Source organism: Nilaparvata lugens, chromosome 3 (genome assembly GCF_014356525.2).
Source record: "Nilaparvata lugens isolate BPH chromosome 3, ASM1435652v1, whole genome shotgun sequence".
Classification (NCBI taxonomy): domain Eukaryota; kingdom Metazoa; phylum Arthropoda; class Insecta; order Hemiptera; family Delphacidae; genus Nilaparvata; species Nilaparvata lugens.
Genome location: NC_052506.1, coordinates 47,511,435 through 47,532,480, shown reverse-complemented (window position 1 = coordinate 47,532,480; position 21,046 = coordinate 47,511,435). Strand labels below are relative to the sequence as shown.

At 33.9% G+C, this 21,046-nt stretch overlaps 1 protein-coding gene across 1 annotated transcript in view; it reads left to right on the top strand.

Annotated features, from left to right (window-relative positions):
* Positions 1 to 15,770: 15,770 nt before the first annotated feature.
* Positions 15,771 to 21,046, top strand: part of LOC111060626 (U6 snRNA-associated Sm-like protein LSm4) — a 35,407-nt gene continuing 30,131 nt past the window's right edge. Inside the window, exon 1 of the mRNA XM_039423906.1 lies at positions 15,771 to 15,973. Within this exon, the coding sequence (XP_039279840.1) occupies positions 15,971 to 15,973 (3 nt within the window). The 5' untranslated portion in view covers positions 15,771 to 15,970. The remainder of the gene's footprint in view (positions 15,974 to 21,046) is intronic.

Here is a 21,046-nt window from a genome sequence, read left to right as displayed (position 1 = left end):
GGAGACTCAACGTGCATATGTTGGCTTCTTCTAAGCTTTTTCATATCTTCTTCTTAACTTTCCGTTTTCTTCTTTCTTTCTTTCTTCTTTCTTACTTTTTTTAAGTATGGTTCTTGTCAATGACGTTGACGAACATATTTCCCTCGAATGTTACAATACGATTGAAATTGAGAATATTTTCCAGTGTCGAACTGAGTTGTTTGGTAATAGAGAATGCAACTCTTTTTTTAATGTCATCCACTTAAATATTAGAAGTTTGAAAAAAAACTTCGATCAGTTCTCTTACGTAATTAGTAATTGTTCAATTGACTTTCATATTATAATTCTTAGTGAAACTTGGGTGGTCGATGATAATGAATTCAATTTTAACCTAAATGGTTATTCAGTAATTAATAAAATAGGAAAAATCAATAAATGTAACGGAATCTGTATATTTTTTAAAAGTAACTTGATTGTAGATGAGCTGAATTGTGAGATTAATGAAGCCAACTCTATTTGTTTGGATGTACAAGTGCCAGGAATTAGCGAAAAGATAACTGTTATCGCTGTTTATAGATCGCCTTCATCCAATTTTGATATTTTTCTGAACAGCTTGAATGACTGTTTGTTAAATCTAAGGAATAAATCTAATGTAATATTCGCTGGTGACATGAATATTCATTTGAATAGAAATACTAATTTAGCCAGTGAATATTTTGAAATATTATCGTTAAATGGTTTGAAATCCTACATAAATAAACCTACAAGAATTTATAACAATACTGAATCATGTATCGATCACATTTTTTTCAAGAACTCTTCGTTCAATTCTGATAATGTTATCAGCTCTATTATGAAAACTAATATAACTGATCATTTTTGTACTAGTGTTCACGTTGATCTTGCGGCTGATATTGATGGGTCTGACAAACCTATTAATTATTACAATAAAGTTGATTATGATAAATTATTGTCTTCTATTCAAAAAGAAAATTGGAGTGAGGTGTTAAGCCCTAATTTACACTTGGATGATCAAATGCTTTTTTTGACTGACAAGATTTCATCCCATGTAGAACAGGCTACAGTTAAAGTACATATTCCACATAGATTAAAACCTTTGAAGCCTTGGATCACCAGGGGACTTATTGTGGCAATTGCTAAACGCGATAAACTTTTTAAAAAGCTCTCTAAACAGCCTTCTAATGTAATATTAAAAGCCGAATACATCTCTTACAGAAATATGCTTAATAAATTATTAAAACAGTGTAAATGCGACTATTATAAAAACAAGATTGATCAGAATAAAAACAATATTAGGAGAGTTTGGGACTCGTTGAATGAATTATTGGGTAAGTGCCGTAAAAAGGTTGTTCCTAAAATTGATGCAGACATCTTAAATCGTCATTTTGTTGAAGTAGGTAAAACTTTCGCTGAAAAGCTGATAAGTAATAATCCCAATGCATCTGATGGTAATCTGTTCATGAACTCTTCTGTAAATGGTCATGGCTCTTTTTTCCTATCACCCACAAACGAAAGTGAAATATCAGCTATTATTAACTCTCTCAACAATAACTCTGCTCCGGGAATTGACAAAATAAGCAATAGAACATTGAAAATTATACTTCCACACATTGTTAAACCATTAACAGTAATAATAAACCGTTGTTTTTTAGAAGGGCACTTCCCTGTTAGTTTAAAGTTAGCGAATATTATACCGCTTCATAAGATGGGGGATCCTAAGGACCCAACCAATTACCGCCTAATCAGCCTGTTAAGTGGTTTCTCAAGAATAATGGAAAAAGTAATCAAGTCTAGATTAATTGGTTACTTAGTCAAACACGAGGTCATTCATAAACAGCAGTATGGCTTCCAGACTAACAAAAATACAATTGATTCTATAACTCTCTTAACTCAAACAATTGCCAATAACTTCACTAATAATAATAAAACAATAGCCATTTTCCTGGATTTAGCTAAGGCCTTTGACACCATTCCTCATTCAAAATCACTGAACAAGATGGAGAAATTAGGAATTCGTGGTGTACCCCTTAGATTATTCACCAGTTACCTGAGTGATAGACATCAAAAGCTTACCTTAGAAAATAAAACTAGTTCTAGACTTTTGAGTGATTTTGGTCTCCCACAGGGCACGGTGCTATCTCCTATCCTTTTTCTCATTTACATTAATGATTTAATCAAACTTGATATTGTGAACTGTGTGACACTTGCTTTTGCAGATGACACCGCCTTAATATTTACTGGTAATTCATGGGAAGAGGTTAAAGATAGGGCTGAATCTGGATTGAGAACTGTTAAAGCCTGGTTAGATGAGCATATTCTTACCCTCAACGCAAAGAAAAGTGTATTTTTAGCCTTTTCACCGAATGTTGTTGGTTTGCCGCTTGATCTCACTCATATTCATATTCATAGTCCTGATTGTAACCTTTCAGATTCATCAGATTGTAGTTGTCCAAAATTAGGTAGAGAAAAATTCTTCAAGTATCTGGGTGTCACTGTTGATCAACATCTTCGGTGGGATGTCCACATCAATGTCACTTGTAATAAGCTTAAACACTGGATCAACAAATTCTACACTATCAGTAAATTGAGTAACATAGCCGTTTCTAGATTGGTTTATTATGCTTACATCCAGTCTTTTCTTCAATATGGGATTATCGTTTGGGGCGCTGCCTACATGAATCACTTGAATAAGATAATTGTTATTCAGAAGACCTTATTAAAGGCAATTCTTGGAAAGCCCAGACGTTTCCCTAGTGACAATCTTTTCAGGGAACTGAATGTGCTGACTGTCAGGCAGCTTCACACGAAAAACTTGATAATCTACATGAATAAGCATAGTAATCTTTTCAATCTCCGTTTATCACCGTACAATCTTCGTCCCTCATCCATCACTTTCGAATCTCATCATACAGTTTTATCCATTTGTAGAAGGCAGTTCAATTACATTGTGCATAAACTTGTAAACGTAATACCTGATCATTTTATCTCTAACAATTTGACCAGAAATCTTTCTAACGAAATAAGTCAATGGATCACATCGCATAACTCTACTGATTTGTTCGATTTCTTGTAACTTTTCACCTTTCAACTCTTTTTTTTCTCTCAAATAAGCTCATTATTTCTTGTTGATTGTCTGTATTCTCGAGATTTTTTATTATACGAATTTCATACTTATAATTTATATTTTTGTTTTATGCTTTCACTTTGGTTCTGTAGTTTTTTGTAACACTCGGCCCCTGCGCACAGGCTTTGCCTTTGCAGGGACCTTCCGTGTTTTTGTAAACCTGCTATTTTAAGTTATTTTGTTTTAGTTTTAAGTTATTTATTTCATAACTACTTTGTACAATAACTATGTTGTAAAAAGGATAAATAAATTGAAAAGGATTGAAAAGGATTTCTTTCTAGAGTTGTTTTTGCTATTTTCCAGTTTCAGCTTGAAATAATCTGATTTAGCCTTTTTTATTGTATTATTTAATACATTTCGATACGCTATTGGTTTTATATATTTTAATTGGTTTTATATTCTAATTGGTTTTATATATAATTGGTCCTTATACAATGTGGATCCGACAGTAAGAAATTCAATAAAATGCAATTCAAGATGGCGGAAAAAATGACGGATAATTACTAAAAAACCATGTTTTTCACGGTTTTCTCGAAAACGGCTCTAACGATTTTCTTCAAATTTATACCATGGATAGCTATCCATAAGCCCTATCAACTGACATAAGTCTCATTTCTGGGAAAATTTTAGGAGCTCCGTAATATTAATGAGAAAATGGCGGATAATTACTAAAAAACCATAATTTTCACGATTTTCTCAAAAATGACATGACTGATTTTTTTCAAATTCATACCCTGTATGCTTTATTTATCAGCTCTATGAACTGGCATGAGTCTTTTTCCTAGGAAACTAATGGAGGGTCCACCCACCTCATCCTTAAGAAATGGACTTTGTAACCTCCTTCTCGTGTATGAGGTAGGTAGGTAGAGCAGTTTATAGAAAGTACACATAGTCAAGATATTTCATCTGTAGAACAGCTATGTTGACGACTTTTAAAAAAATAATCGAATTCCACAATTTACTCAAATGAAAAAGTACTCTGAAAACAATTATATATACACATATACAGTAGTCTGAGTTTCAAATATGTTGCCGCCAATAGTCATTATGTTATTCCCCTAAATTATTCTCGTTGAGAATGAGGCTTTCAGTTCAATGAGCAAGGAAAGTTGTGTGAGTGTAACACACCAGATTTTTTATATTTTCTTCAAATTGGTCAGAGATGTAAATATTTGAAGTGCCATGTAGATCAAGTTCAAAAAAATACTCTTATAATATCAAAATGGATAATATTATTATTGTGATAATATTCACAATATAAGTACGGTAACTTTATTGCGATACATTAATGTATCACAAATACGATTCCCTGGCCCCCTGACTGCTGGTGAAGACAACAGTAGCTATACAGAGTGAGTCATATGTATGGGAACCCTTCAATAAGTTGAAAACGGTTGTAGATATAATACTGTAACTTCCAGGATAAGTTATTGGTCGAATACTCCACCTTATTTTGACGTACAACTGAATTTCAACCCCTCATAAGGGAGTGACTCACGGGTTGTAACTCGAATATTTCAATTGTAAACACCCATTGTGTGGTACATTATTTCAAAAGTTTTTTTTTAAACAAGAAAGATGATGGCATCAATTCTGTATGATGGCATTCTCTATATCTGTATCCGAAATGCCAGCTGATTGAAGTTTTAGTTTTTAGAGAAATAAGGGGTTGTAACTCAAATATTTTAATCGTAGAAACCCATTGTGTGGTACTTCATTATAAAGGTCTTTTCAAAACAAGAAAGATGACATCAATAAAAATGTTCTATAGGGGTATTCACAATGTTGTTTTAGCCAGCTGACGTGCAATTTGCTAACTCTGGATTGTTAACGTACCGTACCATCTAAAACCAACTGCTATAAGCTAACTCCAATAGCACTCCAAGCGGTTAATTTGTGTAAATCAAAGTTTATAACCTTACTTTCGCTACCAATATGACCAAAACAAAAATATGGCCGCCGTTTTAACAGAGTTAGCTAGAGTTAGCAGACTCAAACCTGCGCTATCTGCTATCTTGTCTTCTATTTCTTTCTAACATACTAGCTACTATAGCATCAAGTTAACACTGACTTAGCAAATAGCAAGAGATAGCGAATAGCTCGACTTAGCCAGCTAACTCTAACATTGTGAATACCCCTTATGATACTTGTATCCAAAATGGCAGCTGATTGAAGTATAAAGTAAAAACTGAAATTTCAATCAGCCGCCATTTTGGATACAAGTATCATAGAACATTTTTATAGATGTCATCTTTCCTGTTTTGAAAAGGCCTTCATAATGAAGTACCACACAATGGGGTTTTACAATTTAAATATTTGAGTTACAACCCCTCATTTCTCTAAAAACTTGAGCTTCAATCAGTCGCCATTTTGGATACAGATATCATAGAATATTTTTATTCAAGCCATCTTTCTTGTTTTAAAAATGCCTCAAAAAATATCACACAATGGGTATTTACATTTTAAATATTCAAGTTACAACCCCTATGTCACCCCCTTATAAGGGGTTTTCAGATGTACGTCGAAAGTGGAGTATTCGACCAATAACTACTTATCCTGAAAGTTACAGTATTATATCTTCAACAGTCTTCAACTTATTGAAGGTTTCCACACATATGACCACACGTATAATCTGGTTATACAGAGTGTCCAAGGTTGTAACAGCTGTTGATCATAGATTCTAAATGACATTTCTGACAAAAAAGTCCAGTAAACTTTTTTCCTATCGACCGTTGTTTTCGCCCTAGCTTGACAAGCTTGGAAGTTGCAGTTGGATGGGAAAAGGGACGTTGAAAAGTCCTATTTTTCGAATTCAAAGTCAATTTCAAACCTTTAAAGATAAATATACAAGTTGTCTTGTAGGTCTTGGTTAAGTGGACATGTGCATCTGAGCATCACCAGAGCTGAAGATGTGTTGGTTTCAACACTAAACTGCAGTCCTGTATTGTCTAATAAATGTGGATGTGACAGAATAAAACTCTGTATTTCCAATTATGGAAAAAACTCCACAATATCAATTCTCATTCAACAAATTCTATCAAATTTCAAACCGGTTTTTTTCGATTTTTTCTGGGTATTATAGCTATTTCAATATTTCAAAAACTTCTCCATTTCATAAGCTTTTAAATAAGTATAAATGATAAATTGAAACCATTATATTAGAAAAATCGAGAAAAAACATTTTGAATTTGAAGAATAGCATTTTTCAAGTTGAAGCCCTCGTAAAAAAACTACAAAATATCAAACAACAAATAAAATTACATTAATCTTGTTTAATTTTTTTTTTATTTTTCCAACAATACCCTTGAAATTGAAATTCGACCAGTAATTTTTGAGTTATTGAGTATTTAATGACTGGAAGTAGGCATATTATGAAAATATCTAAAAATCTATACAAAGTATCTCGAAAACGAAGGTCGATAGGAAAAAAGTTTACTGGACCTTTTTTGTCAAAAATAGCATGTAGAATCCATGGTCAATGGCTGTAACAACCTTGGTGGGAAACTCTGTATATTTACTGTAGTGAAGACTTCAGAGAAGTAAAAAGGTAAGTAAGAAAAAGATTAGTATCTTGAATTGAAATAATATTTATTACAGTAATAAATATTATGTATGTAGTACATTATTCTATCAAGAGTGTTTTAAATTTATTCTATGAACTGATATGCTTGGAAAATTATTTCAGGAATATTAAAATAAAACGTCAATCAAATGAGGCCATAATTTATTCACTCCTCGCAAGTAATATTGATTCTAAATTGAACTGATAATGAATATGGAATATAGTGAGGTCCACCTTGTAATGGCAGTGTTTGATTAGCAATTGTATTGCTATCCTTGTCTATCATTCAACAAATCAGATAGCGCTATCTCTTTCTCGCTTTGCTCTGTTTCCAGATCGTCTCTCAACAATAAAGAATTAATAATCAATTAACAAAATATTTTCAGATATTAATTATGAAATTATTGAAAAATATTATTTCTTGCTTGATAAAATATAATTGATTCCTTTGAAAAAGAATGAACAATTATTATTAAATCAATAAACCGGTATCAGTTACCCTCCATAGAAGGCATTGACAAGACAGAGGATCGGCAACGTTGTATCCTATCTTTCTTCACTGCCATTATAACGTGGACCTCATCATAGTATAACTATTTATCCTCTATGATATAACTAAGAATAAATAATAATAATTACTCTTCAGTAGTCTAGGACAACTAATAACACTAATGCTATAACTAAATAACAAATAATAATAAAATACAATAATAATAATTACAGTATTATCTATATAATAAGAGAGAGTAGGGTTGTGTTTGTTCGTGTGTTCGTTTGTTCGTTTGTTTGCATCAAAACATTTCAACTTGTGGATTGCATACCGGAGAAACGGGAATGATTTAGATCTCCAAATTTTGAACATAGATTCTAAAAATATCAATCTCGTGCACCTGGAAGCCCAAATTTCAATTTTCCTTCTAGATTTTTCAGAATTAATGTTCAATTTCATCTATGCTACCGTAGGTTACATGAAGTTTCATAGCCCAAAGTGTGTCTGTTTATGAGCAGGTTATAAGACTATCGTTTATGAACGTCTATGTAGCGCAGCGGTAAAAGGCCTGCTTATGGAGCGATGGTTCCTCGGTTCGAATCCCCGAGGAGGATCCCATTTTTTTTGTTCTTAATTTTTTCCCTCGAAACGTATTATTATCAATTATTTTTTGAAGTAATTTGTTTTCATTACTATTGAACTTGGATTTTATCAAATAATTATTTTTAATGTAAAATTTTGCCACCAGTACAAATGAATTGGACATAGTCTTCATGCTGTAGGCTTATAATTGAATTTCATAAGGAAAACATGAATAGATCACAATAAAATAAGAAATAATTTATATTCTTCAGTTATAATGTACTATCAGACACGAATTCCCAGTGAAACGAGTATTTTAGGTATTTTGTTTGGAATTGGGAAAACAAAAGGCTGCCTGATTCAAATTGAGGAGGATCCTAATCGAACTAAAATTTAATGATGTATTGGAAAAATCAATAATATGATTCTGTGAGGTTTCTAAGTATTATGTATTCTTCAGTTTTCTATACTATAATAAAGGAAAGAACTGGCTTATACACGTAAGGAATAGGGAATTATGTTTGACGCATCATCACGTCTGAAAATACTCAACTGATTAGTGTGAAAATTACAAAACTGCAATGGCGCATGCCCTACATAACTTTAGAAGATCATGTAAGACTGAAATTTTTGAGACTGCTCGATGCTGACACTCCACTGAAATTAGGTTTCCGCCATTGGGAAATTTGTGAATTACCAAATTTGCAAAATTCACTTAACCATTCTTGGGCGGTTCGTACCACATCGAGTTTTGATAGTCCAAAATACGTTATAATTGCATTTCAAACTGATCGTAAGAATAAAATAAATAAATCAATATCTAATTTCGATAGCTGCGGTATTTACAATGTTAAAGTATATTTGAACAGTGAGTATTATCCATATGAAAATCTGCTAGGTAAGAAGGAGGTTTTATACCGCATGTTCTTGGATTTCGCACCCTCGTATTATAATCATTCAATCAATAGTGAACTCGGAACAGAAATCGATTTTAAAACATTTTGTGAATCAACACCACTGATTGTTGTAGATTGTTCACACCAACCAAGTCATTTGAAATCATCGACAGATGTTCGTATTGAAATGGAATTTAAAAGTGCAGTACCTGCAAATACTTCCGCATATTGCGTTTTAATTAGCGATCGTGTGATGGAATACACACCTCTCACGAGTATGGTGAAAGAAGTTCAGTAATTTGTTGATAGAGTGCATCACTGCAGGTTATATAAGGTGTGTACTGCGACAAATGTAAGCCATTATCAGTTTCACCTTTGAACAGCCAACATGTCCTATTCTTTGTGTTCTGATATTTTGGATAAGCCGCAAACTTGCTCTATTGGTATTCAGTGCGATCTTGATAGTTTCTATTATGAAGCAAGGTGCAGTACGCCGAAGCCGCTGGAGGTGGAGGAGGAGGAGGAGGGGAGAGACGCAGGATTACCGAAGCCGCTGCAGGTGGGGGAGGACAAAGGAGGATTTGAGGAACCCCCCGCCGCGCCCGCCGCCCCCGCCGCCCCCGCTGAGGGGAGAGACAAAGCCTACGAAGAGAAAGAAGGTCAAGCGACTGCTAAAATTGCTACGGTTGATCTTCACTGGTTTAAACAAGATTGTAATCAAATTATTGTGAAAGAACTTGCCATAATTGATCAGTTTAATAATTATATTGTGTTCCATTTCAAATCGCCATTTGCAAAGACAGAATTGAGTGCAAAATTGTATAACGATGCAACATGGTTAGAACGTCACTATCATAAAATAAAATGGGAAGATGGAGATTTAGAATACAATGAGTCATTAATACGTGATTACCTTGCAGCTTATGAGAAAATTTTCACAAAAGGAACTGAGAAAGCAAAGTTTTTAAGAAGATTGCATAGCAACGTACAATGCATACCAGAGGATTTTCCAAAACCTGATTTCAGCTTTTTCACTAGTTCATGGTGTTATGCTGCATGCAACATTCATAAAAATAATCCACATTCTCGCTGTGCGTTATTCTCTGCCCAGCATTATAATTCTTTGTTGTTTAAAAATATGTATCAAACAAATAATTCTTGTGCGAAAACAATCGAATGCAAAGTATGAAAATGGCTCCGATGTACACAAATTCACAGAAAAGAAACTTTGCTCGTTATGGATTCTTCTACAACGGAAAGGATCTACAGTGTGTTTATTGCCAGCATGCATTGAGACTGCATAAAGCGCGTACATGTTGTCTATCGTCAATTGATGAAGAAAGACCGCTTAATTACTCTATAATAGTTCCTGCCTACACCTAGTTTTCTTCATTCGCTCAACATCATGGATCCGAGAAAGTGGTTGGCTCCCGACAACGAATTGGAAGTGAGGTTAAAAAACTGTATTGATTGGTACGATGAGTGTGAAAGTGCAATTAGGAAATCAACTCCTGAAAATTATAGTTTGGCGAAGCAATTGAAAGACATTTTTCTAAGCACGGTGAATTTAAATGATATAAGAGACTATCTATGTTATTATCGTCCTCATAATTTATGTATAGATAAGCTAATTAGAATTGAAGATGAAGTTATGTGTTGTTGTAGTGAAATGTGTAAATAAACGTTTTCTGCCTTCAAACGATTTTTCATTCCGATATCCCATTCACGTTTTTTAGTTTAGTTGCTGCTTAGAGCTAGAGCAGACACCACGTGTGTGGTAATCTTTAGTGCACGTGCGCCTATAACACGTGCATCTCATTAATTTAGAGCTAGAGCAGACAGCACGTGTGGGGTAATCTTTAGTGCACGTGCATATCATCAATTTAGAATTCTTTCCCCCTCATTCGACTCGCATCAAACATCTGCAAGATGCAGTGTTATGGTTTTTCAAAATTCAAAAAATTATCTCGTCTCTTGATGTCAATTTCATTTAATGAATTTGATTCAATTGCGAAGAATATTAAATTTTCAACAGGATGTCAAGATGTTGATTTACCGTTAACAAAAACAGAAAATGTACACTTTTCGATTCTATCTGAGATTTTCGAACTGCTCAATATTCTAGACAGCGGTCATCTACATTATGATTGTACAAATGATTCGTCATTATCTGTTGTTAAAAATTCCGATGAACTTTGGAAATGCTTGTACGATATTGCAGATAAAAAATGTAAAAGAACGTAGAGATTTATAGCATTAGATGAGAGAGAATTTCTCAATTCAATTAGATATAGAGAGAGTCATTGACCTCACTTTGGATTAGAGTAATATGGATTCACTTTAATCTGTCACCAAGGGAATTTTTCCCTCTCATCTATACTGGGAGAGAATTTCTCAATTGATTCTTATCTCCTTTCGGAAATGGTGAGGTCCACGTTATAATGGCAGTGAAGAAAGATAGGAGAAAAACGTTGCCAAGTCTATCCATTTTGCCACTGAGTGTACACAGCTATTACTCAATTCAACCCATTAAATTTGATTCAATAATAATTATCATTTCCTTGATAAAATAATCAATTAAATGTCAAATTAATCATGAAAATATATTTTTTCATAATTTGATTCAAAAATTTGCTCTCATAACTGAAATCAGATTTTTATTTTTATACAAATCTGAAATGGTGGCTAATTTAAAAAGCAGTGATACAACAATCTGAATTTCAAAACAACAGAAATTAAGTTATTTAGTACAGTAGAAGCTCTCTTAACTGACCTCGGATCAACCACCTGTCGGATTAACCGACCGTTTCCAGGAATACACAAACTTCTGCTGCTGCTGCGATAACGATCCAAAAATAACTTTCATGTTTCAACAGGTCGAACATATGATTCCGTAGCAAGTCAAAATTCAGTCAGTTGCTCTCAATATTATGTGCGGGCAGTTTCTAGTGTGCTAACTGTGTTTGCAAACTTTGATATTTAACAGTTTTTGATACCGTAATTGTTTATGTAATTGACTTGTTAGTGTAAAGTACAGTAGTGTAAGATGAGTGGTGTTAAACGGAAGAGACTGGTTGTGATGATGGAACAAAAACTAAAAGCAATAGAACGTCTTGATAAAGGGGAATCTGTTAAAAGTATTAGTGATAAACTCGGTGTTGGTGTTCATCAAGGGACATGGAAGATCATAAGGACTATTGGGTGAGTAATGGCTACAGTAGTTTTGAAAGTTTAGGAACAGCTGTTTTTAAAAGCTTTTTTTCACGTGTTTGAATGATTTTAACACCTATTACGACTATTTACAATATTATTCAGTTTAACTGACCTTTTTCGTTATCCGACCACAGTCCAGTCCCGTAGGGGTCGGTTAAGAGAGCTTCTACTGTAGGTATTCTACTCCAATTTCTTTTAAAGATAATAGAAAAATAGAAATCCTATCCAAATAAAGTAATTTTAATGTAAATAATTCTGAAATAACCTTTCAATATTATTTATACCAGTATGAGTAGGTCTAACCTATATGTGGAGCCTAACTGAAGCATGGATGGAGTCTATATAGGATGGTTAGTTATCAACTTTTAAAATGTCATTTCAGGTATTTTAATTTTGTAAATAATTCTGAAATAACCTTTCAATATTATTTATACCAGTACGAGTAGGTCTAACCTATATGTGTAGCCTAACTGAAGCAAGGATGGAGTCTATATAGGATGGTTAGTTATCAACTTTTAAAATGTCATTTCAGGTATTTTAATTTGTGTTTATCATACAGTAATGTCTAAAAATTATTTTATTGTTTCAAAAATACATTTTAAATCAATTATACAACTTGTGAACTCAAGTATTTTGATAGAATGAAGAAAAAAAATGGCGGCTGAGAATTGTTTGTCTACTTTTGTACAGTCACTGTCAAAAATAAAATATTCTGGCAAACTGACAACATTGCAAAGCAAGAGAGAGATAGCGCTATCTGTTTCGTTGTATGATAGAAAAGGACAGCAACAGTATTGTCAAACATACACTGCCATTATAATGTGGACCTCACTATAGTATTGATGGTAGGATCACTTTTAATGATCCGGATCAATTGATCTCATTCACTGCCACGAGCCAATCAGAAGACCAGGATTGGAACTTCCTAAGGTCACGTGACGTATCTAGTATTTGCACCATGTAAATAATCTGGTGTGGCGCACTCACAAAACTTTCCTTAGGAAGAGACACTTTCCTTTCATTATGAGAATTGATCACCTGACGCTAGTGTTCTCGCGCATCTCAAGTCTACTTATAAACAAAGATCTGAGCCAGCTGGTGACAGGACAATAACGCTGGAGACATACGAGGTCTGCTATCTCTCCATAGTGAATGATTTAATAGAATTAACAATTGCCAACAGTTTGCAACTGGATAATCACATTTTCTCGAAATTCGAGCTTATTTTCAATTTTAGGTGAAAATGTTGCTGGACATTAATTGTAGAGATTTTCATGCTTAATCGTTTCCACTCGAAAGTTTTTGTTTAAATTGTATCTGAAACCTATTTTGGTAGAGAGTTAGTGGGAAGGATATTTTTAATATTCTTTCCGAAGAATGGACATTGATATGTCCAAAGCTCCGCCAATTTATGTAGATGCATAACAATATAATTATCCATAGTTATTATATTACAAATTACTTTTTCATATCATATACTTTCAATAATTCTTTTTATTGATTTTCTTAGTCTATATTATGTAAATTCATCTATAATTTTGCTGTATTGTAAGCTATTGTATATAAGTGTATAAGCCAGTATATATTGTAATCTACATAAATAAAGTACTCAATCAATCAATCAAAGCCTGATAATTGGGAATCTAAAATTAAACTTTGCATAGTTAGGGCAGAGCTCCTGAAATTTATACAGATATGGGACTTGTGGCAGTTGATAGAGCTTAGCAATAACTATTCTAGGTATGAATTTAATCAAAATCGTTCAAGCTGTTTTCGAGAAAATCGCAAAAAACTCTGTTTTTGACAACATTTTCTCCATTTTAGCCGCCATCTTGAATATCATTCAATCGAAATTGTTCATGTCGGATCCTTATATTGTAGGGACCTTAAGTTCCAAGTTTCAAGTCATTCCATTGAATGTGGAGATGAGATATTGTGTACACAGATGCACATACACTCATACACACACACACATACACACACACACACACACACACACACACACACACACACACACACACACACACACACACACACCACACACACACACACACACACACACACACAGACCAATACAAAAAAAAACACTTCTTTGTTTCAAGGTCTGACTCACCCCTGAAAAATATATTTTCTTGACAAATAAATAATATTGATTATTTTTAACAATAATAAACAGTTAAATTCATCAGATATGCAAATAATGAATCTAAAGTATTAAATGTAAAAGAGTTATATTTTATAATGTTTCATAAGGATAGGTTTGGTTTTTGCTTATGCAATATGCAAAATTGCAATATGCTAGTATCAGCTGTTTGGTTGGAAAGGCTGAGATCATGATGTTTCAAAGGTGAAAGGATAGGTTAGAGGGTTTGGATTTTGCTTTGAAATCTAAAGTATTAAATGTAAAAGTGTTAGGGGTTAGATTTTTTAAGTTATATTTAATAATGTTTCATAAGTGTAGGTTAGGTTTTTGCTTTGAAATTGCAATATGCTAGAAAGGGCTAGGGTCCAGGTAGAATTATGCTTTTTGATATTTCAAAGGTGAAAAGATAGGTTAGGGGGGTTAGGATTTTGTTTTGAAATTGCAATATGCTGGAACAGATTTGAGGTTTTTACCAAGAGTTATGTTATAAATGTTAAAGGGGCGGTTAGGGGGTTAGGTTTTTGCTTTGAAATTACAATATGCTGACTTAGTTATAGTGTTTTTAAACATCAGTTGAATAACAACCGTTATATTTTATCAATTAAATTATTTAAAAGTACTTTTTCTTTTATTGAATAAAATAATAATAATATATTGATTATTATATCGAATTTAATGATAAATCATCATTGGATGATAATATCATCAAAATAGAATGACGATTGGCTCCAGTTACAGTGCTCTGTAAACATCATCACAAAGAACGTTACATTCAAAGAACTGACTGAATGGAACGGGGAAAAAACCGTTACTAAAGCATGCGCGATACGGTGCTAACTGAGACCGAGACCACAGAGTAGAAGAGTAATTCAGCAACGGTCACAGTTATCACATAGTTATTCAAAAGTACTCTTTGAGTATCCATAGTGAGGTCCACGTTATAATGGCGGTGTGTGATTTGCAATGGTGTTGCTATCCTTGTGTATTATTCAACAAAGCAGATGGCGCTATCTTTTTCACGCATTGCAAGGTTGCCACCTAACCTAGGTTAGGTTTTTGCTTTGAAATTGCAATATGCTGGAAGGGGCTAGGGTCCAGGTAGAGTTATGTTTTTGTTGTTTCAAAGGTGAAATGTTAGGTTAGGGTGTTAGGATTTTGCTTTGAAATCCAAAGTATTGAATGTGAAAGGGTTAGGGGTTAGGTTATTTCAAGTTATATTCAATAATGTTCCATAAGGCTAGGTTAGGTTTTTGCTTTAGAATTTCAATATGCTATAAAGGGCTAGAAAACAGGTGGAATTATGGTTTTTGATATTTCAAAGGTGGAAAAATAAGTTAGGGGGTTAGGATTTTGCTTTGAAATTGCAATATGCTGGAAGGGATTACGGGTTTTTACAAAGATTTATCTTTAATAATGTTTTAAATATAAAAGGGGCGGTTGAGGGGTTAGGTTTTTGCTTTGAAATGACAATATGCTGACTTAGTTATAGTGTTTTTTTAACATTAGTTAAATAACAACCGTTATATTTTATCAATTATATTATTGAAAGTACTCTTTCTTTTATTGAATGAAATAATGATAATATATCGATTATTAAATCGAATTTAATGATAAATCATCATTGGATAATAATATCCTCATCAAAATGGAATGACGGCTTCAGTTACTCTGCTTGGTAACCATCATCACAAAGATTCAAAGATCTGACTGAATGGAACGGGAAAAAACCGTTACTAACACATGCGCGATACGTCTGAGATCGAGAGTGGTTTCTGAATATTCCTTCTACTTTGTGCCGAGAGTGGTTTGTGAAAATCGATTCGTATGGTTGTTGATGTACATAACCTAAAATCCACATCCAGCAACAAAAATATTTTATAAATTCAATTTAATTGGCAAAAACAGTTATCTGCTGTGTTCATTGTTATTTAATATTCTGATTTCCTACAATTGAATAGAAATGGTAAGTTTAAGCTTCATTAATAATCTATGAGTATTCAGAAACTGAAAGTTACCGTACTGCGTACTGTAATAGTAATCTATCAACTAATTTGTCATGATCAAAAATAGAATATTTATCAGGGAATAGGTTTGTTTTTTAAACTTAGCAAAAGCATAAATAACATTTTTAATGTTTTAACATCTGATGCTACCGTCAACGATGTGTGTCACTATATTTACCAGCCTGATGGTAAAATAAAGTATCAACTCAACTTACATTGAAGAAGATTATAAGAAACTTCCTTGCCGCAGCATATGAAATTTGGAAAGAATCGATTATCCACCACTCTATAATAGCCAGTTGAAAATAAAAACCTCCAAATTTCAAGATCTTCAGGCACTGAGGGTGTTATCCTTAAAGATTCTCATCTTTTTACTTTTCTTGCCCTAAGTTATAGGTAAGGAAAGTATTGCTTTCAAAAAAATTAAAGTACCCTAATTTCAAGTTTTCTATACGTGTCAAGGTCCCCTGAGTTCAAAAACATTATTTTTGGGTGTTGGTCTGTGTACATGTGTGTGTCTGTGAACACGATAACTCCATTCCTAATTAACCGACTGACTTGAAATTTTAAACTTAAGGTTCTTATACCATGAGGATCCGACAATAAGAAATTCAATAAAATTCAGTTCAAGATGGCGGAAAAAGTGGCAGATAATGACTAAAAACCATGTTTTTCACTGTTTTATCGAAAACGGCTCTAACGATCTTCTTCAAATTTATACACTGGATAGCTATTTATAAGCCCTATCAACTGACGTAAGTCTTATTTCTTTGCATACTCAGCATTTCCATGGAGAAGTTGGACCTCTTCAACAAGTAGCTCATATTTGGATGTTCGATTGAGTTTTTTAAATAGACAGGGCCGGAATTGAGAAGCCAAGAAGGAGCTGAAACACCATTGCTACCAGATCTACGTGGGTGTAAGAACATACGCTCATGAGGAGTTTGATTTGTGGCTGTGCAAAGTAATATTCTTGTTGAGCTAAGAGCATCTTTTAAAACTGACTCCCATTGATTCACTCCTAAATTGAGTGATTTCAATGCTAGCTCAATCGTTTTCCATAGAATACCATTATATCTTTCAACCTGTCCATTTCCTGCTGGGTTGTAAGCAGTGGTTCTGCTAGTTGCAATTCCATATGAGTTTAGATAATTTTTCAAGTCTTGACTCATAAATGATGTTCCTTTGTCTGAATGTATGTAACTAGGAACCCTAAACATAGAAAGCAAGGTTTACAGTTTTGATTTAACTGTAGATGATGACATGTCTGAACATGGGAAAGCAAAAGGGAACCGTGAAAGTTAATCTACTATTACCAATAGATAACGATTTCGACTTGATGAAGGTAGAGGGCCTTTGAAATCGATATTTAGCTTCAGTCAGAGTCCCTTTGTGTTTGAAGAATTTGGGCTTGACAACAGCACACACTTTGCAGGAGTTTGTTGTTCGTCTGATTTCATCAAACGTGTTACGCCTGGGTGGCATAGAGACTCATGTAAATCAACTAATAGATTTTCCTGATTTCGGATTGAAGAACATACTCTAGACAGAGCATCAGCAGCCATATTATCTCTGCCAGGTCTGTATACAATATCGTAATGAAAACAAGACAATTCCATTTTCCACCTCATTATCTTTTCATTTTTAACTTTGTCATGACGGTTGTTATCAAACATAAAAGCTACCGACCTCTGATCAGTAATCAGCTTGAAATGTTTGCCAACCAAGTAGTGACGCCATTTCCACAGTGCTTCTACAATGGCTTGTGCTTTTTTTTCAACACTTGAATGTCTTTCTTCTGCTAGTGAAAGTATCCTTGAGAAGAATGCAACTGGACGGTTTGATTGAGTCAAAGTAGCAGCAATGGTGTTCTCAGATGCATCAGTTTCCACAATGAATTGTGCTTCAGGGTCAATGCAGCTTACTACAGATTCAATGATTTCACTTTTTATAGTTTTAAACGACGATTGTAACCCTGCTTTAGACAAGGGAAATGCAGTACGCGCAAGAGGAATCACCTTAGTGGCATAATCTGGTATTAGTGATGCTTAATGTGAAAACATACCAAGGGTCCTCCTCAGCGATCCAGTGTCTCTAGGCGGAGGTAAATTTTTCAGTGGTTCCAATCGGCTGGGGTCAGGCTTGATAGTTTTGTTAGATATAATAATATAATAGCCCTACAAGTTGATCGATTTCAATGAAAATGAAGACTTCTCATTATTGATAGTTAGGTTGTATTTGTTTGCAGCTTTGATAAACTTTTTCAAGTTTATATCGTGTTGCTCCTGTGTTTTGCCACAGATTGTAACATCATCAAGGTAAGCATAAGTGTATTGTAGCTGTTCAGACCGTATAACTTGGTCTATTACACGTTGGAACACTGCCACTCCATTAGTGACCCCAAACGGAATACGGTTTAAACTGGTTTAAACCACATGCCTCGAATGCTGTGTACTGCTTTTATTCTTTTCGTATAGTAATTTGGTGGTATGCACTTTTCAAGTCGATAGTACTGAAAAACTCATAATTTGCAAGTTTGTTAACAATATAATCGATTCTTGGTAGTGTGTAAGCATCCAGTAATGTAAAACAATTTATAGTTTTGGAGTAATCAATGACCATTCTTTTCCTATAATTTTCGTTTGTAACCACTAACGCTTGAGCTCTCCATGGAGAAATTCTAGGCTCTATAGCATTGTCCTTAAGCATTTTACTTACTTCATTTTTAATAAACTTCAAATCATCTGTACTGTGTCGATGATATTTGATTGCAATTGGTTTACATTCCGGTTTCAAATTAGAAAACAATGGTACCGGTTCTACAGTTGAGGCTGCCACGTTACATATAGTTAATTGTGGCTTTTCTCCACCAAAAACTACTTTAATACTTTCATGGTTTTTTAAAATATAATGTCCAACAATAATCCGCACAAAGCTCTGGTAAAACCGAAAGATTTGCTTGTTTGTAACATTGATCAAGAATGACAAGATCTACTAGGCATTGCCCTGTTATATTGGATGTGATTGATGTAGTTGCCATTGATACAGTACCCCTACCTGGTCTTATAGGAAGACCTAGGTTAAGAACAGTAGAATTGTTTATAAAACTCAGAGAACTCTCTGTATCTATCAAAGCAGAGACAGATTTTCCATTGACTAGGGCTTGTGCTGTACTCTTTGTCAATCCACCGGGCGAAGCTGCTAGGTCAATAGAGTTCATAATATCTTTAAATTTTTTGATTGTTTGGTCTGTAATTTACTCGACCTGCAGACCTTAGCAAAGTGCCCCTGTTTTCTACAATTATGACAAATTGTATTTTTAGCTGGGCAGCTGACCCGAGGATGTCTCAGATTAGCACAAAAATATCATTTTTCTACAACTGCGCGTAAAGAAAGAATTTACACACTCAATTCTCCACGTAAAACAGCTTATTTCTGAGGAGAATCTACTTTTTCGCTCGCTAACCATCCGCGCATGCGCAGTAGATCTACTTTACGCTCCCAAATCATTCGCGCATGCACAGAGGAGCTTCTTTACGCTCCCTAATCAGCTGATTGTAAGCAGCTCGCCAAAAAGTCAGATCTTAACCTAAAAAGTCGGTAATTGTAACTCCGCCGATATAAGTAATTTAACAGGTTTGGGCAGTTGTAGAAAAAATGTTGTATGTAATTCGCGCGTAATGCTTCTTTATCGCTCTTGAAAAATAATGCGCGATAAAGTCGCGCATTACGCTCTTAATACATAAATAGCTATTTTCATTAGCAGCAGCTAATAAAAAGTTTTCTTAATTATGTGATGTTGAATCAGCATTCTGATTGCTTGCTTGATTATTTCGGGAAGAGGTTGCATTTAGTTGGGATAAAGATTGGAAAGCTAATGATTGTTCATATGCAAGTTCCAGGGATCTGGCTTGACTATAAGCCTCGTCTAGTTTTAATGAAACATTCTGTAGTGAACGCTGGAAAATTGTAGGAGACTTCATTCCAGCAATAAATTTGTCACAAATAAAATCATCCCTATTTCTTTCATCTGTCACAGCTTTAAAGTCACAGTCCTTACTTAATAGTTTTAAGGCATAAATATATTGATCAATAGTCTCATCAGGTTGTTGTTGACGTGCAGATAATTTATGTCTTGAAAATATCTCATTTACAGGCTTTACATAGATTTTCCTCAAAGTAGATATAGCATCGTTATACGTACCACTTTCGCTTTGTCCTCATAAATATCTGGAGTGATGAAGTTGATAAGTGTTTATATACTGGTAATGATACTGGTAATGAAGTTCTGAAAAGTTTTGTGCCAATGTGTCCAATCCTTGCTTGCAGTTGATAAGTTTGGATCCACACTAAACTGGTCTAGCTTTAGTATCGTATTCATTTTACAAAATCAAGTTATTAAAAGTGTAATAGAAATGAGAGTAAACGCAACATAAAGTATTCAGAACCTTTAGGAAAGTTTTTAATAACTTGAACGTTACATTATTGAATTAGAATGAGTTTGTTTAGAGACAGCTGCGTTTACACCGGAGTTAATAACACAAGTTTTTAAAATTTTTGTTATTAACTGATGTTATTAGTTAACTGATGTTAATTACAAAAGTCAATAACATCATGTTAAGCTGCGTTTACACCGGAGTTGATAACATGAGTTATCAATAAAAAGTTGTCAACTTGACTGAATCGACAAAAAATTATCTTGAAAAAGTTAATAACTCGTGTTATTAACAGAAAATTCCTTGTTCTTAACAAGATTCATATTATCCATCGAGAGTCGGTAAAGATCAAAGGAAATGTGTTATGTCAATAACAAAAGCCTCTTTTATCGGTATATAGAAGAAGACGGTAGGTGTCACGCGCATGTTTGTGCTAAATTTCCGGTGTAGCTGACGTCATTTCATATCCAATCATCTGTTTCTAAACAAATAAGTTTTATAGATTGCCAATAGGTGTTAAAACCTCGGTTGGTAGCGATGACGCAATCTAGCTGGCTGGCCACTGCGCACATATTTCATGACCCCTACCGTTCTCAT